The 26081-nt window shown below is 49.6% G+C and overlaps 13 protein-coding genes across 13 annotated transcripts; 6 read left to right on the top strand and 7 right to left on the bottom strand.

The window, feature by feature from the left end:
* Positions 1-16: 16 nt before the first annotated feature.
* EDB91DRAFT_1098759 (nuclear protein 96-domain-containing protein) lies at positions 17-3381 on the top strand. Its single transcript, XM_041317108.1, has 10 exons — positions 17-337; positions 399-666; positions 722-930; positions 1003-1091; positions 1141-1572; positions 1607-2246; positions 2295-2412; positions 2462-2662; positions 2720-2965; positions 3023-3381. Exons 1-10 carry the CDS (start codon positions 96-98, stop codon positions 3125-3127), a joined length of 2550 nt encoding a protein of 849 aa, XP_041182924.1. The 5' UTR covers positions 17-95; the 3' UTR covers positions 3128-3381.
* On the top strand, positions 3353-4656 carry EDB91DRAFT_1098755 (uncharacterized protein). Its single transcript, XM_041317107.1, has 2 exons — positions 3353-4294; positions 4422-4656. The coding sequence occupies exons 1-2, from the start codon at positions 3446-3448 to the stop codon at positions 4464-4466; spliced, it is 894 nt and encodes a 297-aa protein (XP_041182923.1). The 5' UTR covers positions 3353-3445; the 3' UTR covers positions 4467-4656.
* Positions 4657-4751: 95 nt separating this feature from the next.
* On the bottom strand, positions 4752-5416 carry EDB91DRAFT_1077330 (uncharacterized protein; the record flags this gene model as incomplete). The annotated part of the gene is made up of 3 exons (XM_041314926.1): positions 4752-4894; positions 4962-5026; positions 5076-5416. 3 exons carry the CDS (start codon positions 5414-5416, stop codon positions 4752-4754), a joined length of 549 nt encoding a protein of 182 aa, XP_041182922.1.
* An 877-nt stretch (positions 5417-6293) lies between these two features.
* Positions 6294-7475, bottom strand: EDB91DRAFT_1098750 (ubiquitin-conjugating enzyme/RWD-like protein). Its single transcript, XM_041317106.1, has 6 exons — positions 7426-7475; positions 7191-7243; positions 7033-7128; positions 6786-6969; positions 6605-6731; positions 6294-6553 (listed from the first exon to the last, which is right to left on the bottom strand). Exons 2-6 carry the CDS (start codon positions 7212-7214, stop codon positions 6541-6543), a joined length of 444 nt encoding a protein of 147 aa, XP_041182921.1. The 5' UTR covers positions 7215-7243; positions 7426-7475; the 3' UTR covers positions 6294-6540.
* An 884-nt stretch (positions 7476-8359) lies between these two features.
* On the bottom strand, positions 8360-8623 carry EDB91DRAFT_1044265 (uncharacterized protein; the record flags this gene model as incomplete). Its single annotated transcript, XM_041313113.1, has 1 exon — positions 8360-8623. A coding segment is annotated over one exon (264 nt), but the record flags the coding sequence as incomplete, so codon positions are not given.
* A 662-nt stretch (positions 8624-9285) lies between these two features.
* On the bottom strand, positions 9286-11809 carry EDB91DRAFT_405861 (uncharacterized protein). Its single transcript, XM_041327151.1, has 3 exons — positions 11346-11809; positions 9848-11291; positions 9286-9785 (listed from the first exon to the last, which is right to left on the bottom strand). Exons 1-3 carry the CDS (start codon positions 11677-11679, stop codon positions 9779-9781), a joined length of 1785 nt encoding a protein of 594 aa, XP_041182919.1. The 5' UTR covers positions 11680-11809; the 3' UTR covers positions 9286-9778.
* EDB91DRAFT_405266 (uncharacterized protein) lies at positions 11731-12784 on the bottom strand. Its single transcript, XM_041327149.1, has 5 exons — positions 12471-12784; positions 12392-12413; positions 12294-12334; positions 12154-12234; positions 11731-12095 (listed from the first exon to the last, which is right to left on the bottom strand). The coding sequence occupies exons 1-5, from the start codon at positions 12474-12476 to the stop codon at positions 11940-11942; spliced, it is 306 nt and encodes a 101-aa protein (XP_041182918.1). The 5' UTR covers positions 12477-12784; the 3' UTR covers positions 11731-11939.
* Positions 12487-13897, top strand: EDB91DRAFT_405769 (uncharacterized protein). The gene is made up of 3 exons (XM_041327150.1): positions 12487-12782; positions 12843-13501; positions 13556-13897. The coding sequence occupies exons 1-3, from the start codon at positions 12654-12656 to the stop codon at positions 13689-13691; spliced, it is 924 nt and encodes a 307-aa protein (XP_041182917.1). The 5' UTR covers positions 12487-12653; the 3' UTR covers positions 13692-13897.
* A 130-nt stretch (positions 13898-14027) lies between these two features.
* EDB91DRAFT_1098734 (glutathione S-transferase) lies at positions 14028-15703 on the top strand. The gene is made up of 9 exons (XM_041317105.1): positions 14028-14315; positions 14367-14399; positions 14455-14511; positions 14564-14717; positions 14767-14960; positions 15015-15178; positions 15234-15313; positions 15382-15466; positions 15516-15703. The coding sequence occupies exons 1-9, from the start codon at positions 14069-14071 to the stop codon at positions 15570-15572; spliced, it is 1071 nt and encodes a 356-aa protein (XP_041182916.1). The 5' UTR covers positions 14028-14068; the 3' UTR covers positions 15573-15703.
* Positions 15704-16073: 370 nt separating this feature from the next.
* EDB91DRAFT_1242567 (phosphoglycerate mutase-like protein) lies at positions 16074-17732 on the bottom strand (the record flags this gene model as incomplete). The annotated part of the gene is made up of 8 exons (XM_041322204.1): positions 16074-16260; positions 16317-16430; positions 16483-16578; positions 16628-16729; positions 16780-16967; positions 17181-17232; positions 17288-17499; positions 17550-17732. 8 exons carry the CDS (start codon positions 17730-17732, stop codon positions 16074-16076), a joined length of 1134 nt encoding a protein of 377 aa, XP_041182915.1.
* Positions 17733-19294: 1562 nt separating this feature from the next.
* On the bottom strand, positions 19295-20475 carry EDB91DRAFT_1043497 (uncharacterized protein; the record flags this gene model as incomplete). Its single annotated transcript, XM_041313066.1, has 7 exons — positions 19295-19489; positions 19541-19702; positions 19770-19891; positions 19946-20030; positions 20083-20109; positions 20169-20242; positions 20295-20475. Coding segments are annotated over 7 exons (846 nt in total), but the record flags the coding sequence as incomplete, so codon positions are not given.
* A 2120-nt stretch (positions 20476-22595) lies between these two features.
* EDB91DRAFT_1194204 (cytochrome P450) lies at positions 22596-24787 on the top strand. Its single transcript, XM_041320566.1, has 6 exons — positions 22596-22860; positions 22916-23278; positions 23329-23788; positions 23836-24231; positions 24292-24391; positions 24444-24787. The coding sequence occupies exons 1-6, from the start codon at positions 22611-22613 to the stop codon at positions 24510-24512; spliced, it is 1638 nt and encodes a 545-aa protein (XP_041182913.1). The 5' UTR covers positions 22596-22610; the 3' UTR covers positions 24513-24787.
* Positions 24788-24796: 9 nt separating this feature from the next.
* EDB91DRAFT_1242564 (uncharacterized protein) lies at positions 24797-26061 on the top strand (the record flags this gene model as incomplete). Its single annotated transcript, XM_041322203.1, has 3 exons — positions 24797-25251; positions 25300-25394; positions 25445-26061. 3 exons carry the CDS (start codon positions 24797-24799, stop codon positions 26059-26061), a joined length of 1167 nt encoding a protein of 388 aa, XP_041182912.1.
* Positions 26062-26081: the final 20 nt, after the last annotated feature.

The raw sequence follows: 26081 nt of genomic DNA, 5'->3' as shown, positions 1-26081 counted from the left end.
CACATCTTAGTTTGTTCTTGTTTGTTGTGTTTCATAGATTTTCGGTTTGCCTTGTTTGAGCTGCCAACGCCTGGGCAGTCAGAGTCGAGTGCACTATGACACGTTTCAGTGCCGCCGTCAGCGACAGCAGCGATGACGAACACGACATACATATGGTCCAGGACTTCAACAAGTCTCCGGTGCGGTCGCCACCGAAACCACTGAAAGATCACAATACCGAAGCTGGTTCAGACGAAGACATAGGAGTTGACCAAGAATCAGATGAAGAAACGTCGGAAGAAAGCTCGTCAGATATGCAGGAGGACGCCCTCCCCCCCACTCGCTCAAGACTGACTGCGTAATCGCCCTTTGGTGGACGATTCCGATGACGAGACTGAAGACGGGTCGGAGAATACAAGTTCAGGTTCTGCTTCGTCTGGTGAATCCGATGTGGATGTACCAGCCCAACGGGAGGACATTGCAGTGATACCATGGGCTAGACAAGTCGGTGTGGATGCGCAAAAGATGCACGTTATGCAGACTTCGCTATTTCGTATACCGGAGGAGGCCGTGGCAATTAAGGCTATGAACCGTGCAACACGACCCCATTTCAAGCTGCCGCCTACAGTCAGGCGAAAACACAGTCGTGACTCCATTGGAGACGGATTGCGGGTGGACTCCCAGGAGGTCTGTCACTCAATCCGTCTTAGCATAAACCTCTAATCAATACCATGTTTTTCAGAGGGCCTCATTTGCGCATGATATAGAACCGCCAGCTTACCGACCGTCTAGGAAGTACGCCCGAGTAGAAACATCTGCCTCTGCCGTGGCTGGCTATGAGGATGGTCTGGTAGACGCTGGTTTGGCGTTTGGTCGATCCTTCCGCGTAGGCTGGGGACCAGGTGGCACTTTGGTCCACCTTGGGCGACTCTGTGCCCCGTCGAGTCAAATGTAAGCTTCGTGCATCTTCATGCACCTTCATGCAATAAATGATATTCAGTCGTTAACGGTCTATTGCGACAGTGACACTTCTGCAAATTCTTCCGTCATCACGAAGACAATTGTACCGCTCTTCGCAGGCTCCCATAAAGAGGTCAACAACCGGCTTTCACGTCTTCTACAACACCACTTGAGCAAAACACCAATTATTAAAGATGAAAGTGGAATCCCCCTTCGCCGATCCATCTACCGACCTTGATTTCTCCTCTTTCGTCTCCTTATACCCTTCCTCCGATCACTCTGATGAACAGTCTCTTTTCCGACTCGGTCGCGCGTTATTCGACACCATCGAATTGCACCTCGCGTCGGAGATTACTGTTGACGTGCGCAATCGGATATCTGCAGTGCGGCGGAAGGCCGCATTGTCAGATTGGCTTGAGGAGGCTGTAGGTCATCTTGTAGATGCTGATATCAAGAAACTTGCCTCTGGGGACTCTGCTGCATGCATTTACACACTCCTTACAGGCAACCAAATAGAGAGAGCCTGCGAAGCAGCCATGGACAACGGCTACATCAAACTCGCAACTTTGATATCACAGGCTTCGGGTGACTTCGAGTTCAGGGAAGACTTGAAGGAACAAATCCAGCTCTGGCGTGAACAGCGGATAGACGTACACATCGGGGAGAGCATGCAGCAAAATTTATGCCCTACTGGCCGGAATACTGGATGTTGTGGAGGGCTCAAAAGGCAGTAGTCTAGAGCAGTGTCCAGACGTTGACCCTGTCAAGGGTCTTGACTGGAAGCGGACCTTCGGTTTGCACTTATGGTTCTCTGAGCCGTTGGATACACCAATATCACAGGTTTTCGAGTCATACAACCGATCACGGCAAGAGTCGCCTTTCCGTGTCTCCCCTCCACTCCCATCATACCTCGAACACACATTAGAATCGCTGCCATTCAAAATTCCCACTCCATCGCCTTCCGACGCTCTCTTCTCTCTAATCCGCTTGCATGCAGACCCTGCATGTTCATTATCACAAGCCCTCTCCCCACTCTCATTCGGGCCATCGCCAGGCGACTTTTCACTCTCATGGCATCTGTATATCATCCTATCACGATGTATGCGCATTCGCGACTTTGCGGATCGCGCAGACCCGGGACGGCCCAGGGATGCTATGGATGATGATGATGACAATGAGCAAGATCAGCATGAAGGTCATAGTCCAAGCGCTGACCTGCTTGCGAGCAGCTATGCACACCAACTGGAGCAGCTTGGCATGCTCCAGGAGGCTGTTTTTGTGCTTTTGCACATTGAAGGATCTGCGGGGTGAGATACGTTGCTAATGTATGGCTCAGCGACTGACGGTGATGACAGTCGCGAAAAGGCGATCAAGGACCTTCTTCACCGCTCTGCCGACAAACTGGATGAGTGGATGTGTAGTGGTATACTCGGAAGCCTCAAGATCCCCATGGCTTGGGTAAATGAAGCAAGAGTCAGCAATTTCACTGTTTATTCTTCTCCGTACTCACTCTCTTGCGTAGGCTGTATTTGCTATTTATGAAGGCGAAGTTTTTGAGGCCTACCAACTGTACTTGAATGCAGGATTGTATCAGCAGGCTCACGACCTTGCCATCGTGGAGCTTGCACCTGAAGCAGTCATTCGGCAGGACCTTGATCTACTTATATCATTATTTGAAAGAATTGCCAATCAGACCATCGACGGGTGGCATACCCGAGGCAAGGTGATGACCTTTCTCCTTCCACGCTACCAAATTATCTGAAACTTGTTGTCCGGTCAGGCCTATATGGACTATGCTCATGCTATGACACGCATCCCCGAATTGCATGCTTCGCTGTCAGACTCAGTCGCGCCAGATGGGGTCGAAGAGCAGGAGTTGGACAACTTCACCCGTACTGTGCCCCGACTTATCAACATTTTGCCCGACGTATTGTCCAATTCATCTGACCCACGACACAAAGTCGCACTAGCCGAGATGGTTTCTGGCCTGACAGCTGTGCTTGATCTTGTGAAGCCTTTGGCTCTGGTGTGTTCTTCCTTGTATTCTACCGACTAGGAGGCTGGATGCTGATCACTGTCGCAGTCGCAGTCACAAATAAAGTTAACTTCAATCGACGAGGCTACTAAGCTGCGGCATATACAAACGACATTTTTCGAAAAATATATAAGGTCAATTCAAGCCTCGTGATTACTGTTGGGGAAGATTGTTGCCTCTTCGCGTTTATCGTTGTATTTAACCATCGTAAATACCTTTTTCTCCCCGTATTGTAACTAGTGAAGTGAAGAACTACTTATCAGATCTTCATACAAGTGGATGAACTTTTGTACTTGCTGGCCTTTGTTGGCATAATCCAAACAACGCGCCTTCGGAGTTCCAAATTGTAGAAGTGGCCAGCCTGCCAGCTGCAGTGACTTATGTCCCGAGATTTCTGAATCTGCACGAATACATAATTGATTATTTCGTCTACCGCCGCCCACGACTTTACCCGCTCTATCATCATCCACCATGTCTGCTCCTCCTACCGTCAAGACGACTGTACTCACGGGTTTGGCACCCCGAACTAAACCCGACACCTTAGAGCAGTTGCGAGTCACTGCGGTGCTGGCGGCGATGAAGCAACAAGAGGCAGAGGAGGCCAGCCGTCGCGCTGCAGAGCACCTCCAGCGTGCCGAAGAGGCTAAGATGAAGGCCGAGCAAGAGGGTCAGAGGAGGGCAGCAGAGAGGAAGAGAGCAGAGGCGGAGAAGAAGAGAGCGGCGGCGGAGACGAAGAGAGCGGCGGCGGAGAAGAAGAGAAAGGCGGCGGAGACGAAGAACAAGAATAACAAGAAGACTGGGGCGGAGACGAAGAACAAGAATAACAAGAAGAATAACAAGAAGACTGGGGCGAAGCCTGCGCACCGATGCACGGCATGCACCAAGGCCAAGTCCAGCACAGCCTGTATATTCTCGGCAACGAGAAGCATGGTCAATAAATGTGACCGCTGTAGAAGCATGAAGATTGCCTGCACGTTCCCTGGAGAAGTGAAGGAGCCAAAGCAGGAGAAGAGGACGGTCACGGATGATGTAGAATCACCTCGTGAAGGCAAGGGCAAGAAGAAGAGTCGACATCAAAGCCAGAACCCGAGCCCGATGGAGGTTGAAGAGGAAGCGGAAGCGGACGAGAGGACGCCAACGGTAGTAGCCGCTCTGGAGGTGCTAGCAAAGAAAGTTGAGCAGCTTACCAATGTGGTGGAGGGCAAGTTTGCCCAGCTTAATGATGTGATCGTCGAGGGGTTCGCCTTGCACCAGAAGGAGCAACATCTCGTGGCTACTACGCTGGACCTGATTTTTAAGGCACTGGAGTCCCGGGAGGAGGTGACTGCAAACAAGTCAATTAAACGAGAATAAATGTTGACTTCTAAGTAGGTGCTCTGAGTATATATATTCCGAACGAGCAAACACTGGTCCTCTATCCGAGTCTGCAATTCACCGTTTGTCTCAGTTAATGCTCTTCTCGCAGTGCAATAATAGTCTAGGCTGGATCTGAGCATTTACTCAATTCGAGCACTACGGCATTGTATATCTTCAATTTATCTGGGTACCATTTAGTGCAGCGACGCCAACCTGCACTGACACACTACATATACCCGTGCTGGAAAAGTTGCTCGTACAAAAACCAAATCTCCGACGCACCTAGCTATAGAATCTGGTACCAGGAGGTGCTTGCATTAAACGAGAATAAATATAAATTTGCAAGTCCTCTGACTAAATAAATTATGAAAGAATAAACCGTTCTACTATCTATCCCCTATTTGCCTGTCTCAAACGCGTCTCAGTCAATGCTCTTCCCGCACTGCAATAGAATTGTGGCCAGCACGCCAAGTTCCAGCAGCCCAAGCTGGATCGCATGAGGTGTCAATTCGAGCACCACGGCATCATGTGTCTTCAATACTCGAGCAAGTACGTCATATGAGCCTGGAATAGATAGCTGGTTGGCAGTACCCGTTAGTCACGGTTGCGCCGGGGAAAATGGCTAGCGTACCTGCAGAAATCTGTCGTGGGGACTCCAGGAATAGCCAAGCGCCGTTGTAGACCATGAATCGATTACTACCAAATATTAAACGGACTGCATTCCAGAAATTTCCATCAAACGCACCTCCTATCCGTCGAGAGTCTGAGCCACTGACCCATGGGCTGTTTCGTGACCAGACCGCGCGCCTCGACTGTTGGGCGGTCCTGCCACTCCAACAGTGCAATATTCGAGCCCTGTGCATCCTTCAGCATCGTGTAACCGCCTGCGTCCGTTACGACGCGGAAATACGTATCGTCGCGCGGTCCGATCACCTTGCAGTCCAAGATGGTTGGGCTGAACGATGTGAACCTGAACGTCACCGCGCCCGGGAGCGACGAGGACACAGTAGGGTAAGGGAGGGCGCCGAAGACGGACGGCGGGGGCACGCTAGCGTCTTGCGCTGCGAAGGGGTTACTTCCGTACATGGCTGCGGACGTGAGCAGGAAAATATTTGGGTGAATGAAGGACTTGCGCGTCCCCATACCCTCCTCATATACGATCCAACGCAAGAATTGCGATGCACGAGCAAAGGCTCTTGAGCACACTGCAATTTACGACTTGTCATTGAAAAGACCAATAGCACCGGCGATCTAGCAGCTCAAAACTGCCGCGTTCCATTACTGGGCAACCAGGTAGGATGCAACACCAGCATAATACAAGTCCGGGGAATAAAGCGCCGTGATTTGGTTGGCGGGTGCAGTGTCGACCGCGGACGCGTTGTGACAAGCCGAAGTGGTTGCATTCGGCATGCCCACGAAGGATGTACTTTTGAAGGGCGCCCAACGTTGAGGCGCTATACGCAGCACATACTGTCGTCATTGCTAGCCTCAGGGGCTATTTTTGGGCTGCATCTGACACGAGGCGGCGGTGCTGGACGTAAGGCGGAGACATGCCACGGCGCGCACATCGGATTCGTAGTTGTCGGACGATGGGTTCTTGCGAGTGGTTGGCTTCAGGTGTTTTAACTGGGTGTAGTTGACAGTTTGAAAATAGCATCCGTACATTGGGAAGTATCAAAACATTTCCTAAAACATGTCTCATCCGAAAGCGTTTCATTGAACGTTGAACGTTGAGCTCCCGTCCATAGTGATGGTGTCTAAAACCAATCGGAGTCAGAGTTTGAAGGAAAGATCATTGGCTGTTCTCACTGTGGATACGTTGACAAGCCGCTGCACGACAATAATTTTCAAGTGCCGCACCCACGTTTCGAGTTATGGTCACATGTGGGCTGGTGCGGATTAACACCTGCTTTACTGCCAGGCTGAATTGAGGCTGAACCACTGAGTCCCACGAAAATGACGACCCTTGGACACATGATAGTTGGGAAACATGACCCGCATGCATGATACAGCAGGGGCAAACTCGACGCGGACGTATGATCAGACTGACAAATTCCTAGGCGATTCATCGTTCATTGGGTACAAAAAGCGAAAGGGAGAATACTAAAAACATAGACATGCAATGATGTACAACAGATGCTTGATGCACTTTCATACAGTCGACCAATACAACTCATGTGTACCGCTTAGAGAAGTAAATGGACACCGTACTACGTGGCATACCTGCGATAGATGAGATGAGATGAGATCACACTGGAGGTTGTTGATACTTACTTCCTTGTCCACTCCCGAGCTGTTGCTTCGTAGCGGGTGCGGTCTGTCTTATACAAGTGGGCGATGTCGTGTACCAGAGGATCATCGGGATTGGGATCCGTCAACATCGAACAAATCGAAAGTAACACTGCATGACACGCGATGTAGGCCACAATAATGAGAATATAGCATACTTGCGTACCTTTCGATATAGTCAATGCTGGTGACCACTGATCCCTCAAAATATCCAGACAAATGGATCCATTGGCATTGATATTAGGGTGGTAGATCTTCGTCCTAAAGCTGACTTTAGGTGGCTTGAAGGGGTAATCGGTGGGGAACGTGATTGTAAGGAAGAAGACACCACCCGAGTACGGTGAGTCAGTCTGTTATAATGCCGGGGGACCCAATCAGTATAGAACCATAATCGAGTGTAAGACAAGACGTACGGGACCCATGATTGTTGCTTGCCATGAGAACATGTTGTCGCCTACAGGACCTGCGCTGCAGGATGAGGGTGGGTCACGTCCGAGGTCGATCAATTCCTGTGCGCCACATGCCGGAAATGAGCGCATCGCCACAGGAACACAAGCAGCAACAAACGGACCTTGTTAATGCGCTTCAAGGCCATGGCAGAAAGTTGTTATACAAGATTCGAGACTGTATCAACAACCCAGAAAGAATCGCCGAGAGATCAGCCGGAATCGCACATGATCAGATGGTATAGTTAAAGCGTAGTCATAGAAGCAGAAGTATTGCATGCGATACCAGGAAAATGGAACACGAATAAGGTATAACAGTGAGCAGGATAAATTGCCCTTGAAAACTAGAAGAGAACTTACAGATGAGTTTGTACGACGATGAGCGGGGATGCGGTGGTGGTAGAAGGGCAAGTAACAAAGCCAGGAGATTGTGGCTATTTATGATGTTTGCACGCTGTTTGGTTCAGTCGCTGACAAAAGCAGCGAATCGAGTTTCTTCTGTACCTCGCACAGAATGTCGGTTCATATGATAACCGTTTGACGGAACGAGCCCCAAGCTCCACGCTCCATCGAATGATCATATTAACCTGATGAGCATAAGGCTTCATGAGTCACGGACGAAGACGATCTGTAGCGATAAGACAGTTCAGATAGAGTGTCAAGCCTGGTAATATTAATACCGTGTGATATACAGTCACTGGCGACAACCCAACTGCTTTCAGAATAATTGACCTCGGGCAATACTCTATGCTGCCAAGAAAAGCAGGAACGCCGTCCCAGCAGCTTTATTATTGAGTTCTACTATTTCTATCTATAGTGCTCTTGGGGCCCAGGGCAGCCTTGTTCTGGTCGAGTACAACTCCCAGGAAGGCGATACGAGTGAGGTATTATGCTCACAACCCTCAGCCCTTTCATTGAAGTCTAGGTTTGAGACCATGAAGCTTGGCATGCAACGAGATAACAATCGAGGACAGCTTTCCTCGATGTAGCGCCAAGCGTTGTAGATATCGATTTCAAGATCGCTTGATTTGAACATGTTCCATGTCATTAAACTATACAATGTATCCGAGTCCTTGATAATGCCCAAACTGCCGACGTATAATGAATGGATGGAAAAACCAACATACCTGCGAAGCCTGTCAAACAACTCCCGATCCAACCTCCTCACTCCTCGTCTTCATCATCACTGATGACCAGCACCGTTTCTTCGCACGAAGGCCAAGAAAACCTACTCGTGACAACCGGGCTCTTGCCCACCTCATCCAACTCCATCATTCTGCAGCGTGGTTCAGCCCTAACCATATCGTCCCTGATGTTCAAACTTCACGTACCTGCTCCACTCACGCATCGCGCCGACGATTTTGTCTTTCTCTTCCTTGCTCTGCGCCAGGCTGAGCCTCGCGATAAGCTCCTTGCTTTGCGAAATGTACTGCTCAAGCTTTAGCTGCTTCTGAACCAACTGCTGTCGTGTGCTCAGGGGCGCCGCGGTTTTGGGTACCGTCGGCCTGATGCTTTCTATCGTCTCAGAAATGAACGTAACAGCAAGTTCTTCCAAGCTCCTAGTCGAAAGTGAGTGTCAAAATAAATAAAAACAGGTAGAACAAACGTTGCTGACGAAACAGAGGGGCTGGATTGCGCAAGGGCAACATCACCGTTGAGAGCGGAGGGGGCAGGGGGTAGTGCGGTGGTATGAGTGGACAAGGGAGAGGATGTTGCACTGAGGGCATTTGCCTTGTTCTGCTTGCTTTCACGAACGAGCCTTCGCAAATTCATTTCAAGTGCGATCTTGTCTGCCGACGGTTCGCGTGTCAAGGGTACCACGAGTTGTGAGGGCGAGCTGGAAACGGAGGAAGTAGATGCGAGGGGATTGAGTTCCATACTTGGTGTAGATTCAAGAGAGTTAATATCTTCTTCGAGTTCCTTTTGGGGTGCGAGTGACACGACCTTGGCTGAGTGTGACTGTGCCACTGATTCGTCGGCAGGAGCTTCTGTAGACAAGAGAGACGACGATAGGTTAGACTGTAAGGTGGAATCAGAGCAGACAGGTTGCGGCTCGATAGATGGCAGTCTCAAGGCCATCGCTGGGACCTCTGTAGAATTCATATCCCGTTGCATCTCTGGGTCAGTGGATGGACCATTGTCTGCTGAAATAAAAGCCACTTCAAAATCCACGTCCACATCCACAGACCTAGGAGGGTCCACCGTCGAGCTTTGATCTCCACAGACTTTACTTGCCGATAGCAAATCGCCAGGCATATGGCTCGTCACTGGCGAGCACATTTCCACATCCTCCCCTGGGTCATCATGAGATATCACGAGCAGAGTAGAGGGTGGTCGTGAGGATGCAATGGACGCACGATCCTCGCCATCGTCCTCTTGGATGAAGTGACCAACACCAACACCATCCTGGGGGCCATTGGACACATCAAAGCGCACGGAAAAACCATCGAATGAGAACCGACGTCCACGGGGGGCTGCTGCATCGACAGACGCTTTTTCCCGCTCAGTAAATGGTGCGTGCGCTTGTTCGTCGACAGCGGTATCTTCACTCGCAATGACCTGTGTGCCATTCGAACCTCCCTGGGGGCTCGGTCCAACCTGTTGCTTCCGCTGCAACTTCTTCTTTTGCTTCTTGCTCATCTGAGCAACCACCTCGCTTTTCTTTGTGCTCCCATCCTCCACCTCGCCCTCCTCGATCTCGCCAACACCAGCGTTAGAGCCTACCCCCGTAACCCTATACCACCACGCCCGAATCGCATGTTTCCCCTTCCCCTTCAGCTGCTTACTCTGAAACGCCTTCCGCGCAGACGCAGAATCCACAAACTCCACCAGCGCCTTCCCGCTCTTCGCATCTACATCAATGCACGCTGGCTCTGCCTCCCCTGCATTCACCGCCCACTTGTGCACCCACGATGGATTGCGGAACCGCATCGGGATGCTGTCTAGCACGAGAGTACATGAAGGGTTCGGCTGCGAGGCGAGCCGCTTCGCATACGTCCCCGTCTTGCTGTTGGGGTCGGCCTCCGGGGCATGCCCGATGTGGAGGAGCCTGGGCCTCCGCATGGGCTCTGCGAGCAGCCTCCTGGAGGAGGGCGGCTCAGGAGTTGAGGAGTCCGAGCGGGCGTCGTCATGATCAGCGTCGGTAGCGGATATAAGTTGGTACCCGTTGGACTGGCTGACACCAGCAGGAGACGTGGATGTATCAGCAGTCACAGGAGTAAGCCCGCTGGTCGGCTTCGGACCTGTAGCACCTCCAGTTATCGCCGCGGCGGCGTATGGATCGACAGGTGCTGGTGCATAGCCAGCGGGTGTAGTCGGTACGGGGACGTATGTATATACTCCCGGGTTCGAGTAGTCATGGTACGCAATGAAATAGGTGGGTGGGGGTGGAGGTGCTGCAACAGCCACCATGCCGTACTGAGTGTGCCATGACTCGGACGGTTCTGCCCCGGGATAATATGGAACTGGAGGGCCTGCGAATGGAGGGTTGTAGATGACACCATGCGACTGCTGCTGCTGCACTTGCGGAAACGTAGATTGTGGAGCAGATGATATGCTTGTAGGCTGCCCGTCAACATAGCTGTTCGCTGGCTGTGTTTGCATCTGAGGATAACCAGGCTGCGGTACAGGGCATGCAATAGCTGAAGGCCCAGCACATCCATTGGTCGTAAGGTGCTGCTGCTGCTGTTGCTGCATGGCCCGTGGTGCAGTGGGTGGTGTCCGTGGTGCAATAGGTGGTGTTTGAGGAGCCAGGGGCGGGGATTGACCTTGACCTTGAGACGCGAGCCAGCTACGAGGTCCTTTCGGCGGAGAAGCCGCAGGCAACGGAGGACTGTAAGGAACGTTCGACCTAGGGCCTTGAGGAGGTGCAGGCAGCCGCCGCACCGGGCTCGGTGCTGGCTTTGGAGGCGATGGGGCCGTAAGGCGTTCCCGTTCTTTGCCTTTCCTACTTGATGCGAGCGCTGCCCAAGGCCCTTGGTTAGTATTCGCGGGGCCAGTCGGGGCGGCGAGCAATTTGGGTTGCAACACGCAATGTTGCTGGGACCTGAAAACCCGCTGAGGAGCTCCAAGCGTATGCTGCTCCTTTCTCCGTTTCTTGTTCAGCTTACCATCACCTTTCCTCGGTGACCAGCCAGGCGCGTAAAGCTGAGATCGCTGAAATCCAATGCCACTGTCCATCCGTTTGCGTTTCTGACCAACCTCAAGACACACAGGCTCCACTAGGCCTAGAGCAACGACCATCTGGGTGAGTGAAGGACGCACGCTACAACTGCACTCACCGTCGAGGCCGCGTCCTAGACCGCGTCCTGGACAATAACCCATGTTCAAGGCCATAGCATAGCCCTTGCTCGCTGCGGGAATCTCCTCTGAATTACCATTTGGTGAAATACGCGGGTGATCGCTCTGGTCAGTGTCCACAGAATCTGAATCAACTCGCAGCTGGAGGTCTATCATAGCTTCATCCTCATCATCGGATATGACGATGGGAGAACTGATGGAACCGACACCTTGAGTGACCATGGTAGGGTCGGCGGTCTGAGAAGTAGTAGAATTGTTTGGTGGTCGAGGACCAAGGTGAATCGAACTAAGAAACTTTCTGAGAGTCGATCTCATGGCGTTTGTTTAAAGTCCGCCACTGAGGGAGGAACGAGCTCAACGGCGAGCAGAAAATGCAGGAAACACGCAAGAAACACGTTGTTTGAGATATTATAATCACTACAGTCAGCCGCAAGGATGCCCTCTGAAAACGTGGATTCCATTCGAATTCCAGCACCTGATCGGCTTAACGCTCCGCATGACAGCCCCGAGGCAGTAAGAATGCGGAAGGATGGAACCGTCCAAGTCGAACCAACGACAAAGGGTATTTCAGTATACTACTTGTGCTTGCCTCCTCCGCCTTGGTCTCGTTGTATCAGCCCCACTCCAACAATCACGCCGTCTGCAAGAACATCGGCCACTTTACGGCCTTCTTTGGCATGGTGTTCCGCCTGTTTAATAAACTCAGCCTTCACAGCCTTTGCACGCGCAATCTGCACGAAAAGAAGGTTAGACATGAGGCAAGAAACGGCAAAAAGCAGGAACACCGACTTCTTTCGTGTGGTGGAGGCACTCTAGGTAGTCATCCGCCGGCAGACGGCATTGGCTAGGCGCGTCAGCTTCAGCGTAGCACTGTGAACACCAACACATGTAAGAAGTGAATTCCATGAATTTGTACTCTCGTGGATTACTTTCGAGAATTCTTGCCAGTAGGCAAAACACCGCGAACGGCCTAAACGCAACATATTCAGCATTCAAACGTGATTGATTGCGAATTTATTGTACACACCTCCAGTGTAACTGAAACCTGACTGTGTGCAAACGAAAAGTTAGTGAAAGAGCTTTTCTTTACCAGACGAGAAACATACAGCCATCGAACTTTGGGAGGAGGGACGAGTGTGACGCGAATGGATTCCGGGTCACGGTCACATGCACTAATGAGGACGTGACAGTGGTCACAAACTTCCATCATAACTGCACCGCCACACTCCATAGCCAAAGCACTAGGCTGCACTGCTCTGTCTCAAATCAATCGTACAAGGACAAGAGGAATGGCTGATCAAGCAGAATTGGTCTTCGTCAGGAGCTTTATAAAAGTCATCGGTGCTCAGCCGATTGTATACAGTGACGACTACAGGCAGCCCCCACAAAATTCACTAAAGAAAGTCCCTATCTTACCAGTGCGTGTCTGACTCGAGGATCGTGTTTTATGGCATGTTCTTACGCGAATCTTATTTCAGGTCGAGCTCCCTCCTGTTCCAGAACGTAAAGGAGAGCCTTCCACACCGCCAGGTAGACATAATCTCGACGCCAATATCACTGATGGTTATCTAACGAGATCGCTAGCCGCATCAATCAGCATTACGTTCAAGTCGACAAAGCCTCCGCAGTCGTTCACGCTTGCCGTGCAGCCAACAGATACTGTGTCCGAAGTTAAAGCCTTGCTTGCCTCTCAACCGAACGCACCGCCCGCGGAAGCGCAGCGTCTCTTACTCAAGGGCAAGGCATTTGCTGACGCAAAGCTCCTCAAGGAATACGGCGTGAAAGAGGGAGACACTATAAATTTAATGCTTAAACCCGGGTTCGAGTGGGATCCTACCAAAGCTCCTTCCCCATCCAACATTTCGTCAGTGAAGATGAAGCCTTCCAATCTTCCCGAGATACAAACACCGCAACCAAAACTGGCAACAGGACATAGACATACACGCACGCCCTCCATCGTCTTGTCACCATCACCCTCAGTGGTGTCTCTCGAACCGGAGGGCAAACCTCACGACATTGATCTGACTCTTGACACGTCCTTGATACCCACCGCTTCAATTTCGCGCGCAGCGCGGTCAAGTTATCAGACTGTGATCTCTGAGCCGGGATTTTGGGATCGTCTGTACTCCTTCCTGAGGTGAGTTAAATGATTGTGTATCCGCAGAGAATGTCGTGAATAACACATCATCAGAACGGAGTTCAGTAACGATGGTGATGCGCTCGTCGCGTTTGAAGACTTCCTCCGAGCAAGCAAAGGAGGGTTGACAGCCAGTGAAATCGCGAAAATCCGTGATCAGGTGGGCGTTGTCGGGATGGCGGGCACGTAGAGTAATGAGCATCTTTCGAAAAGTTGGGCTTCCGCATCGCATATGTTTCGATAATTCGCTTCTCGGGGATTAGCGTATATCCTTCGTCATGAATTAATGTGCTGGGCTCCCGATGGGCGAACTTTGACATTACAGCTTAGTCACCAAAACAAAACATACCAAAAAGGGTAATTTTCCGTACTGGCTTGCGCATCGATCATGCGTCATCCAATTCATTCTTTTCGTGCTGGGATTAACAATAATCGATGATTCGACAAGATGACTCACTAGGATGGATGATGGCCGGGTAACAAGTCCCCGTAATATTGAAACTCCTTGCTGACCGCTGCTTACTGATATGATGTGATTTCTTAGTCTGCTTGTGCAAACTTCTTTCTATGTATGGCTCTCTCTTGATGTTTATAAGTCGCGGCTCTCGCGCCAAACCCCTGACTGCACTTTCATCCCCACAATCACCTCCTTCATCAATCTACCATTGCATACGAACCATGACTTCTACAAAAGACGTTTCAGATCAGAGTGACATCGGTAAAATGAAGACAGAGTCAGATGGCTCCTTCAAAAGAGCTGCGTCAAGCTTTAGGAATTTCATCAAGAACGATGGCAAATTCCTTCCAGAGAAAGGTAAATAAGTAAAGAAAATCTATCTAGTCGAGAAGTTCATTCAACATTCAGGGAGATACCGCCTCTACATATCTTATTCATGCCGTCAGTGATAGGAGTGTGACATTATACAGCGTTATCTTGACTGAACATTCCTCAGCATGGGCTACGAGGACTATCATCACTCGAAAACTGAAAGGACTGGAAGATTTCATCCGTCAGTCGTCACCGATCTATGCACTTCATGAATCTATAATTCCTCCTTGCAGCCGTTACCGCAGTATCCCCTCACATGGGCGAGCATGGTTGGCCATTCAAGAATGCGGATCCGACCTGGCAGGATGCAGATGACGACGCCGAACACCCAAATCTCCAGCACATCAAAGATCTTTACTTCCTTGCTGATCAGAACTATGGTGGAAGGCACGTTTCTTCCCCTCTCATTTGCCATTACTTGTTACATTGTAATCAGGTTTACGGTCCCCGTGCTGTGGGACAAGAAGCTCAATACTATTGTCAACAACGAAAGCTCCGAAATCATCCGCATGTTCAATACCGCCTTTAATCACTTGCTTCCCGCCGACAAAGCGGCGGTTGATATCTACCCCGAGGCACACCGCCAGGAGATTGATAGTATCAACGAGTGGGTGTATGACACCGTGAACAGTGCGTCTGAGTCTCTATGGATGGGGCTTGTCTTGATGAGATCGTGCGCTGCAGATGGTGTGTACAAAGCTGGATTTGCAGCATCCCAGTCTGCGTACGAGGGCGCCGTCTACCCTCTATTTAAATCCCTCGACCGACTCGAGGAGATGCTCAAAGGCAAGGATTACCTCGTGGGCAACACCCTCACCGAAGCGGACATCAGGTTATTCGTTACAACCGTATGTACGATCCTGAAATACCCCAATTGCGCTCTAAACTTTCTGCTCTGCTCAGATCCGCTTCGATCCCGTGTACGTCGGCCACTTCAAATGCAATTTGCGTGACATTCGCCACGGGTACCCTAACATCCATCTGTGAGGTGTCAAACATCTTCATAGGATTCCTGATGGACTCATGTTCAATGTTCCTTAGCTTGGATGAGGAAGTTGTACTGGAACAACGATGCTTTCAAGTCGTGCACCAAGTTCGATCACATCAAGGAGCATTACTATTGGTCTCAGATAAAGGTGCGTTGTGCTACGGGTTCTCGAGCGCACCTATATTCACACACGACAGGTAAACCCCTCCAGGGTAGTTGCCGCTGGCCCAGTTCCACACATCGAGGCTCTGTAAAGAAGCCATTTTATTTCAGCTTGTATTTATACGACGAAAGAACACATGTATGCTACAGATTGATAGCTGCCGGCGCGATAGTCATTGTGTCCGCCAAGTCACTTGAATTCCAGAAACATTTTGACAACGCATTAGGAGGTCTACATCTAATCTAATATATGTAAGGACGAAACGTTTGATCTCGCGGAACCAATTCGCGTGACTCTCCTGTCTGTGCTAATATTAAAATCCATCGCATACTGACACCTGCTGGCATTCTAAATGCCAATCACGCCATGGCTAGAGGTCGTCACGTGAATGTGAAGAGAAAAGATGGAGATGGAAATAGGAGACGACAATCGGAGAGCAGTAAACCCGCATCACGAATGGAATCACAGAATAATTTCATGATCAATCTGGTTACAGAGACTTGAGGCAATAGAATGTATATTACGCAAAACTTCAAGGCGGAAAATTTGGTCGTGTGCAAGTATTTCCTTAAGATCAGCACCTATGAACCTCTCATTGGGTACCGCAAGCCGCTTGCCACGTATCATCACCGAATTTGATGTTAGTGCTAAATTGATTGGCTCTGGTGAACGCATCCAGTGAGCAAGTGCCGTATCGGCGATCTTCCTTAGTTTCTGCGCAAGTACGCAGTGGATATGTCTCGTCATTCAGTACGAGTCGGATCTGTGGTCCATCAAATCTTGACGTGAAGATTAGTTATCAGATCGCAACTGGGTCTAACGAAGGAAGACCCACGATTTCTCGCAAGTGAAACTTTCCCAGATCATGTTGGCAGCAAAGGGAGTTTGATAGGAGGTTCGGAACTTTCGATGCCGGGGTGGTCCTTGTGAAGACACGGGAGGATCATCCCTACAGGTGAATAGATAAATCAACATCCGATACGGTAGAAATAGATACATACCTATTGAGATCCATTGCAGCCATTGCAGGAATGATGGTAGTATCATGTCCGAATTCGAGATAGAGGGATGGTGCTTCTTCACTAGTATCGGAGAATCTAGCAAGCGTTGTTATGAGAGATATCTGGACCAGCAGTCGGAACGTACCTTTCAATGAGTTTGTTGACAAAAACACTTCCCATGACACGTCCAGCGTCATTGGGTGCAAGGTATCCGTAGGATGCGTCCAAACTTAGATCCTTTTCATACCTAAGTATGGTATGTGAGTGTCGCACATCACAGTGATCGAATACCCTTACTCGAAGTCTGCAAGTTCATCCGCGTTAAAAACGTCGCACCACGGCGACTCATCCCGCGCGGCTAGGTCATATGCGCATGCATACAATGCTCCATGCGTATCATCATCAGTCAGGTCAACGCCAGGAAGGAGCTCATTCAGGCGCTTAGTGATACTAGCGAGGTATATGCTGCTCCACTCCCGCGTCATCTGAGTAATTAATGTCATTGTTCAAAGTTTAAGAAAACGAAAACTCGATCACTTGCCTCCGACGAGTGATTCCGGTCGAGGCCAGGACATGAAGGGGTGATCCAAGAAACTGGATCGGGCATATCATTGACAGTAAGTAGCGTCTTGTCGTCGACTTCGCGACCAAAACGTCCCAGAGCAAAAAAGTAACATGGAGTCAATCACTCTTTGTACATTGCTAGACAGTAGCGTGTCCGTGTCGAAGTTTGGATACTTCAACCCGAATCTATGACAGATTAGTTCAACTTGACACAAATAAGTAATAGACGAGACAAACGTACTCCACGCCATGGTTGAAAAGCTGCTGACGCCCAATGATGGTCAGTTTTTCTGGCTCGAGGTGTGATTCATATCCCTTCTCGAGGAAACGGAGATTCTCAGGCAGATCGACATGCTGGATAGCATCATGACCGTCTCTCAGCTTTTGGACAAGCGAGTTGATCATATTCGTCTGTCCGGTACCGGTAGGTCCACGAGAGCCATGTCTGTGCAACTGCAACTGCGTCAAATACACCCGCTTCACAGGGAGAAACCAAGCCATACAAGCATCACCCGATTGACAGTACAATCACCGGGCAACTCTGCCTTGACTTTATGAGAAGCAGGAGCTGCATGGTACGGAGTCAAATTTGCAAGTCTCTTGAGTGGATCCTCATCTTCATGTCTGTATGAATTGAACGTTAGAGACGCTAGGGGCAGCCAGTTCAGAAGACCCTGAATGAGCATCGTTGGAGGTATAAAGGTGGAGATTCGGATGGGCCTTTCAGTCCAGTCCTTTATACGCCAGCAGCTGACGAGAGGGACTTCCATTCCATGGTCTCGCACCGGATGCGAGCAATATAGGAATCGAATTATATTTGCAGCCTCCGAGTCGGTTCCCAGACATTGCGTAAGAAGAAAGTTTGAACTTGTAGCTCCATTTTTTTCCTTCAAATCCCTAGCCTGGAGCTCATCTGCGTCCTAATGTAACATCAGCTATTTTCCGATAACAGAGGCATACCATACTGACCAGCAGCAAATACTACAACAAAGTATCATAATCAGCGATGCATGTACGAAAGGGCCCCAAGATGCCGCTGGCGGTTGCATTATACCATTTTTTTCTTGGACTTAAACGTGTTGTCAATTGTGACGTGAGCATATGTCCAAGAGCATGAATATATGAAGATCGGCGGCAGGGCTTGCAACAGCTTCAAGTTAGACTGGTATACGTAACCAGTCAGCAGTCGGACTAGTACTACCACGTCAATCTGAGATAAGTTGGTTTGTTTAACGTAAGCACTTACCAGTCAGATGCAACTCCGAGTCCTACGATTCCCTTCACGATACATCCCATTCGGTGACAAAAGTTGCCAGTTCGACTTCATTGACTTGTATTAACTTAACAACAAAGTCCACGGTATCCCAACAGCATCCCAAAAACAGTGTATGTATTTTGATGACATGCGTTTTGATGCGCCCATATGGAGTGATAGATATGATCAGTAACTCGAGAGGATTAGATATGCGAAGCCGTACAGCTGACATAAACATCCAAAAGTTCCAGCAACTATCAGCGAGAGTGCGAAGTGAATACGCTACAAAGTCATGATGACGCCCATCAAGGACCCGATCACAATGACAACTAGGCGTTGCCAATCAACAAGAGGCGTGGCCGGTAAAGCAGCTGATGATGAAGATTTGGAGGAACCCTGTACAAAACGAGGACATTGTTGTGAGCTATTCTGACCACCTAACACGGAGGACGAATACGGTGTAGAGGAAGATACGACGGTTGGAGTAGAAGATGAGGGGAAGGAGGAAGGGGGGAGGGAATGATTTATAGACGAAGAGGAAGTCGGAAGAGACGAAGGTGTCGGAACAGATACAGAGGAAGACGGAAGAGACAGAGAGAAAGACGGAGAGAAGAGGCATCGGGGAGACGCAGAGGGCATCGGGGGAGACGCAGAGGAAGTTGGAATTGACGAAGGTGTCGAAATAGATGCAGAGAAAGACGGAAGAGACAAAAAAGGCGTCGGAAACGCAGAGGAAGTTGGAAGTGACGAATATGTCAGAAGAGATGGAGAAGAAGTCGGAAGAGGAAGAGAGGATGACTGTGCACTCGCAGAACTTAACGAAGAAGAGGCACTTGAATATGACGAAGAACGCAGTGAAAGCATGGAACTTGAAAGGGTCGATGAAAGTGAAGCAGACGTGACAGATGCCGTTACGTCGGGAAATGTGATAGTCGTAGCATGCGCAGAAGAAATACAATGATGGTGATTCAAGCACGAGTGATGATGATGATAGCGAGAAGCGTGACGAATACCCATAATTGTTGATGCTGGCGTGCTTGTTGTAGATGTGATATCTCCAACCAAAACACCCTGGCCATTGTTGATTGTGCTATAGAATGTGCAGCTGGAGGAAGCAGGGATGGGATGCGCAGCTGGAGTAACAGGCTCCCCTTGGTAGAACGTAGACGTCCCATAGACGCCCATAGCCTTCTTAAATGTTTAACCAGACAAATCTGCATGAATAAAAATGACTCCCACCTCAGCCGAGTCACCCAAGCACTGCTCGAACACCCCCGCAGAGTAATTGGCAGGCATGTTCCACTCGCACCCCATGACGTCATAGATATGCTGGCACATCGTCGACGCATTTACTGCGGGCTTGCACGCGCGGAAGCAAAACTGATCAGCCGAAACAAAATTCTGGGTGCGCAAAGTAAGAACTTAATCAGGACGCTGTGGAAATCTGTCCGAGCGATCGGTAAATTACCGTCCACTCGTAGATTTCCTCAAGCGCGCCGAACGCGCTGGAGAACACGAGGCCGCCGATAGGGTTGTCATCGCCGCCAGTATCGTTGGTGGGAATGTTGATATTCGTGAGATTTCCAACACCTGGGTTCACGTTGGAGTTGTGGATGCTCAATCAGCACTATGATGCATACCTACCTGTGACCTGAACGTAGTCTGGAGTGACCACGACGTGTGCACCAGTGATAGAGCCATCCGGGATCAGTCGTGTTCCGTACCCACTCTGAGGGAAAATTACTATGTTGTTCAAAGGACTTAATATAGTGGCAAATCACCTGCATGCACCATGCTACTTGGATTCGCTGCGAGGGGTACACGTTGTTTCTTCGCGGTTACTTGACAACGAAGTGAACACACGTACCTCAATAGTTCCGATGACCAAGTCAGGGCCTGGCTGATGAGGTCCCCAGACACACCAGTCCTGAACAGTGTTGACTGGACATGCCAAGTCAAGGGTGAGGATGCTTATCAGGGATTGGTGGCGTACCGTAAGCATTCTGGCACTGTGACGTCTGATTATAGCCGGTTGTGCAGTTGTTGTAGCCTGTCTGACCCTGCTCGCTCTGATAGGGAGCGTTTGAAGGCAAGTAAGTTGCGGAATAAGTGGGACTTTGAGCATAGGCCGACAGGATCAAAGATAGTGCAACGAATGGGATAGACTGAAACATAGAGGGCAATACTCCTGGCGGACGAGCGTTGGGAAATGCAAGAGAGAAGGAAAAGTGAGAAAAAAAACTATGTTGACCTCGGCAGCCTGGTTGTGCTTTTGTAAGTACGTTCATAAAACGCCTGTAGCTCACTTATAGTGAGTAGGGGCGTCTTTGAAGTACACCATGCTCAGGCGTGTTTTTGACATGTCGTGAGACTGGCGCGGAGACAAGCACGTACTAATCACCGAGTGACATCACGAGCGTTGCGATCTTTGACCTACGCAAAATCACAAGTTCGACCCTGGACTCATTTTGTGGTGTGTAGCTTGTTGTCTGGGCTAGATCAATAAGATAAGAGGATGTTAGTGGATGGGCGCTCAGCAGTATCTAAAATAGGACTAGGAACGGCTCGTTCAACGAGACTACGCGAAGCTTTTCAAGAGGCTTTTATTGAATCGAGAATGCGCCTTCGTTAGAGTCCGTATGAGGCCTGAGGCATTACGATTAAGGAAGATTGATGAATCGAGGAGTTGGACCAAAAAGATTGTACCCAAGCATGTAACATTGTAAGTTCGAAGTTGAACTAGTCACCGCTAGCGTACGGCTATCTGGGCTGGATTTGGCTAGCAGTCGCGTCTGATCAGCTGTCTAAACAAGTTGGTGCGAATTTGAAGCGTTCGAGTGATGTCTGAAAACCTGTTACCAAATACTCCGAAATTATTCGGGTGCCAGTATTACCTCACTTACAGCAGAAGCGAAGACCTCCATCACCGCTCGACAAGCATATTTTCAGGTCATATATAAGTCAAAGTTCACCGTCGTCGCGCGTCGCGGTCCTCACCACGACTTTTTCCACCAGCAACTGCCTGTTGGCGTGAAGTACTCCTTGTCAACGTAAAGGCATTGGCACGCCACCAAGCATGACGCCACCGCTGGCCGCATTCCATCACCCAAGCTACTCGAATCGGCTCCCCAGCCTCAACCATCTCGCTGCCATCATTCAGCATCATTCATCCTACTCCGCACTTCCTTCTCTCATCGAAAACGGTCATGCTTTGCGGCGCTAGTGGTCAGGTCTCGACTGGACGGGACTGCCGCGATTGTGTGTACTCGTGGGGCAGCGGATTGTCTTTGAGGCTTGATCATCTTTGGTAAGTAGGTGAGATATGAGGAAATGATTGAATTGTGACCACGAAGGACATGAAGAAGTAGATAGTAATACTGATAATTAAGTAGGTACAACTCGCGAGATGCAAGAGGGAAAAATCCACCGCATGAGGACAGTCCGGATCCTGGAAAAAGAACGCGACATTGTGACAGCTGGTTAGGAGCCATTGGCACAGGAGAGGGAAAATCGAAGGACAAGGATGGGGTAAATGTCGAGAACGACTGGGGGCAAGCTTCCCTCGCTTCATGAATTATCATTAATGTAGTCGACAAGGTTTTCGAAGAGGTCATTTCAATACGTTCTTACGGTACGTACCTATGACGAACGGTGGCGGAGTGAGGCTTACAAACGATGATGTAATTTGCTATAATAAAATCCGTATTTCATTCATTTAGATCCGAAGTCTGCGCGATACCAACACATCGGGGGTTTCAACATTTTCCCTCTTCAATCAAAAGCAGATCTAGACCTGGCTAGAGCATTCTGGATTATCTTTCGAATGTAATTTCACTGGCGGCAAAAGGTGGTAAAATGTCAGTATCCCCGCTGTGCAAGTAACAACCCTTGGGCTTTTGATTACTAAGCTTCTGGGAAGGCCTTACTCGGGAAATAAGTGAATTTTCATCCATGACTTTGCTTCGAATGTGATTGCCATTCATCAAATTTTATGGAAATTCCTAATTTGGCTTTCAGCGCCTTGCTAGGCATTTCAGCGGTTTAGGGGTTTGAGATGGGTTTTTATAATAGTCATCCTATGGAGCAATAGCTTACAATAGTACAGACCGACGTCGCAATTGGCTCGCGATATTAGCGAGAAAGTGTGTAAATCAATTTCAAGAACAGCTGATGAAGGGGAGGTACCCCTTCCCGTATGTACATGAGCGCCCACCGTAACAATGTGAAATATGAAAGACATTATAATTGCATAGCTCTGCGTGAACACTGAACAGGATCCTTTCTTCAACGAACGCTATTACAGTCAGAAATGTCGCCCGACTTGCTTACCCTCATCAAATCTCTCTTTCTCCCATTTGAAGACCTCAACTACCTTTCCGTTCTGTTGCTGGTCCCAGTATACATCTTGTTGGCCCATGTGATTCCTTATCTCAGAGATCCTTACAACCAACGGAGCATACCAGGACCGTTGCTTGCACGTTTTTCCGATGTCTGGCTAGGTTGGGTAGCGAGTCAAGGTCACCGCTCAGACGTTGTACATCAGTTACACAAAAAATACGGTAGCCATTTCATCACTCGAGCTATACGGGCTTCAGCTCACCTTACTCCCTATAGGAACCTTTGTCCGTCTTGCACCAAATCATGTCTCTATCGCCGACCCGGACGCACTGCACATTGTATACGCACATGGAAACGGCACCCTCAAATCTAACTTTTATGACCCCTTCGTCTCCATTCACCGTGGTTTGTTCAATACTAGGGACCGCGCTGACCATGCGCGTAGGCGCAAGATCGTTTCTCATGTCTTTTCGCAAAAGAGTCTCTTAGAGTTCGAGCCTTCTATCCGTCTCTATGTCGGCCAGTTCATGAATCAGTGGGACCGCTTGTTCGACGGAGCCCTGAAAACCCAGTCCGGCTCCGAGGGAGAAGGTGGTTGGTTCGGCAAGGGAGGTCGTTTGTGGCTTAATTGCCTTCCATGTAAGTAATTGCCGCGTCTAAATTCCGTGGCACTCAGTGCCTGTCATCAGGGTACAACTATCTGGCATTCGATATCATTGGCGACTTGGCATTCGGCTCACCGTTCGGAATGATCATGAACGCCAAGGACTCTGCACCTATTGCTGTCTCCCAGAAAGATGTCATGAACTCTTACGGGTCACAGAATGAGTGTACATTCGTCGACATCCCCGCCATTCAGATTCTTAATGATCGTGGAGAGTTCTCGGCTTCTATGGGCGCTCTCCCTCCCGCGTGGCGATTTTGGGTCCGTCTGCTTCCCTGGTACCGCAAAGGTGAAATAGCCTTCCAGAATACAGCTGGTCTTGCAGTCGCTGCTGTCGCCAAACGTCTTACTACTCCAACGGACCGCGTCGATCTCTTGAGTAAGCTGCAAGAGGGCCGCGATGATGAGGGCAATCTCATGGGCAGAGAAGAGCTCACTGCAGAAGCCCTCACTCATCTTACTGCCGGTTCCGACACTACTTCCAAGTAAGTCTTCCAGCTAATCATGGTATCACCTTCCCCATTCCTCTCAGCTCGTCATGTGCCATCACATATTACCTCGCCGCCAATCCTCGTGTTCAAGACAAGCTCCAGAAGGAGCTTGACGATGCCCTCGGCAGTGAAGATGAATATGTTTCGACGTACGAACAGGTCAAACGTCTACCCTATCTGGAAGCAGTCATCAATGAAGCCTTACGCGTTCATTCGCCATCTTCCTTGGGTCTTGCTCGTATCACTCCTGAAGGCGGCTTGACCATCAGAGATATTCACTTCCCCCAAGGCACTATTCTGAGCATTCCAAGTTACACGATTCATAGGGACACCAAAGTGTGGGGAGAAGATGCGGATGTATTCCGTCCAGAAAGGTGGTTCGAGCGTGATAATGCCACTCTGCAAAAAGGCTTCAATCCGTTTTCCTACGGGCCCAGGTACACGTGTTTCATATCATATGATCACTGACCTGCTGATTTTAACTATCTAACTCTCAGATCATGCGTGGGACGCAACCTTGCGTCTATGGAACTATTAATTATCATCTCATCTATTCTTCGACGCTACCAATTTGTCTTGGCTGACCCGGATAAAGTGGTATGTTCCCTGAATGCTGGCCATATCACACGAACTCACTTCGGTGACCTAGTTTGAAACCCGGGAAGGCTTCCTGCGAAAGCCACTGGAGTGCCGGGTGGGAATCAAGCGTCGGCAGTGATGAAAACCTTAAGAGCACTCACGAGGCCTCGAGCTTTCATCACTTGTTTTGGACTTCCTCTGCTACTCTTTGTGTCGTTGTTCTGTTATTTCCTTGTACAATATCCTTCAACTGTAGCTGTGATAGGTGGATCGGGATTCTTGTACCTTTACGGTCCCAATGTTTCTTATGGGCCCCTATGGGCTGATTCTATTATTAGTGGGACTCAAAGCAAATTTTGACGCCCGGCTAAATCATTCTACTCCCGGTTAAAGCGTCAGGAAAGTTGAAGGAACACAGCCTGCATGGCACCGCAATTGGAAGTCAGGCTTTCGGAGTTTCAAACTCCATGCCTGCACTTCGCCAACGTGCTCGCCGTTCAGCGTGGCTTAGAGCCAACTGCCAACGCTCGAGGATTGTACTCGAGGGCAATGAATCCTCTGGCCTCCTCCTCGCAAGGACAATCTGACTCAAACTCTCAAGGCATACCCAAACTCACAATCCAGTGGGAAAGAGATCATGCTCTCACTACAATCCTCGTCAATCATCTGACTACTCGCCCGCCTGATTGTTGCATCCTGTTCTATTCTGATGGGAAGAAAGCAATGCCTTCTGTTGATGATGCCCCCTCAGGCAAGGACAAGAACGAAATACATGATTTTATTGCCAAGCTCATCTTTGCGACCCACACCAAATACAAGGCCGCATACCATCAAGATCTGAAGAAGTTCCGCATGTCAGTCGCAAACCGCATCACATCGTAAGTCTCCTTCTTTTGTTCTTACGTGCACTGATAAAATTTGAAAAGTCTCAGAAATAAATATAGAAAATGCAAGGGCTGGTTCAATGCGACTGGTGCTGGTGTGGTGCTGCTTGATGAGACTACCTCGAAAAACTTACTGGGTGAGTTGTTCGTACTGATTTCATGCTTCTCGGCTGATTTAACTTTGTAGATGAAGTCACCACCGAACTGCCATGGTATACTGATCTCGATAGCATCTGGCACTCAATCCCATCATTTGCAACTAAATCACATTCGTCCAGGCCGGGGGTTGATCACACAGGTGATTTGTATGCGCTTGTGCAACCACATGGCAGCCCTGGCAGGGCTGGTCCCTCAACAAATTTTGATGGTGCCGCTCAGGCTGGTGCTCCACTGCAGCTCCCTCCATATGCTCAGCCATCCCACAGCACATTCTCCCCCCAACTGCAGCCCCCCCATCAGCCATCCCATAGCGCATTCACCCCCCAACCTGAATGCCCCAACTTCACTCAGCCCCCCAACCTTATACTCCCTCCCAATGCCATTCCTGGTGGTGGCGATACCCACAACTTGAACGATCCTCTGATCGATCTGCATCTTCTGCATGCCGCTCCTCCCCCCCCTGATAACAACATTGATAATGACGCAGACATGGACCATTACATGCATGATCCTGATGATGACACTGACGACCTATATCTCAGTGGTCCTTTGTCCGCCCCCCTTGGGGATGCGCTGCGCCACTTGGAGGATGACTCCATGACCCTTGACAGTCCTGCTAGAGCTGCTGGGAACAAGTGTCAATGAGCATCACCTTCTCCTCCTCC

This window comes from Suillus paluster (assembly GCF_016628075.1).
Source record: "Suillus paluster strain FC165 chromosome Unknown EDB91scaffold_3, whole genome shotgun sequence".
Classification (NCBI taxonomy): domain Eukaryota; kingdom Fungi; phylum Basidiomycota; class Agaricomycetes; order Boletales; family Suillaceae; genus Suillus; species Suillus paluster.
This window is presented reverse-complemented; position numbering and strand designations above follow the sequence as displayed.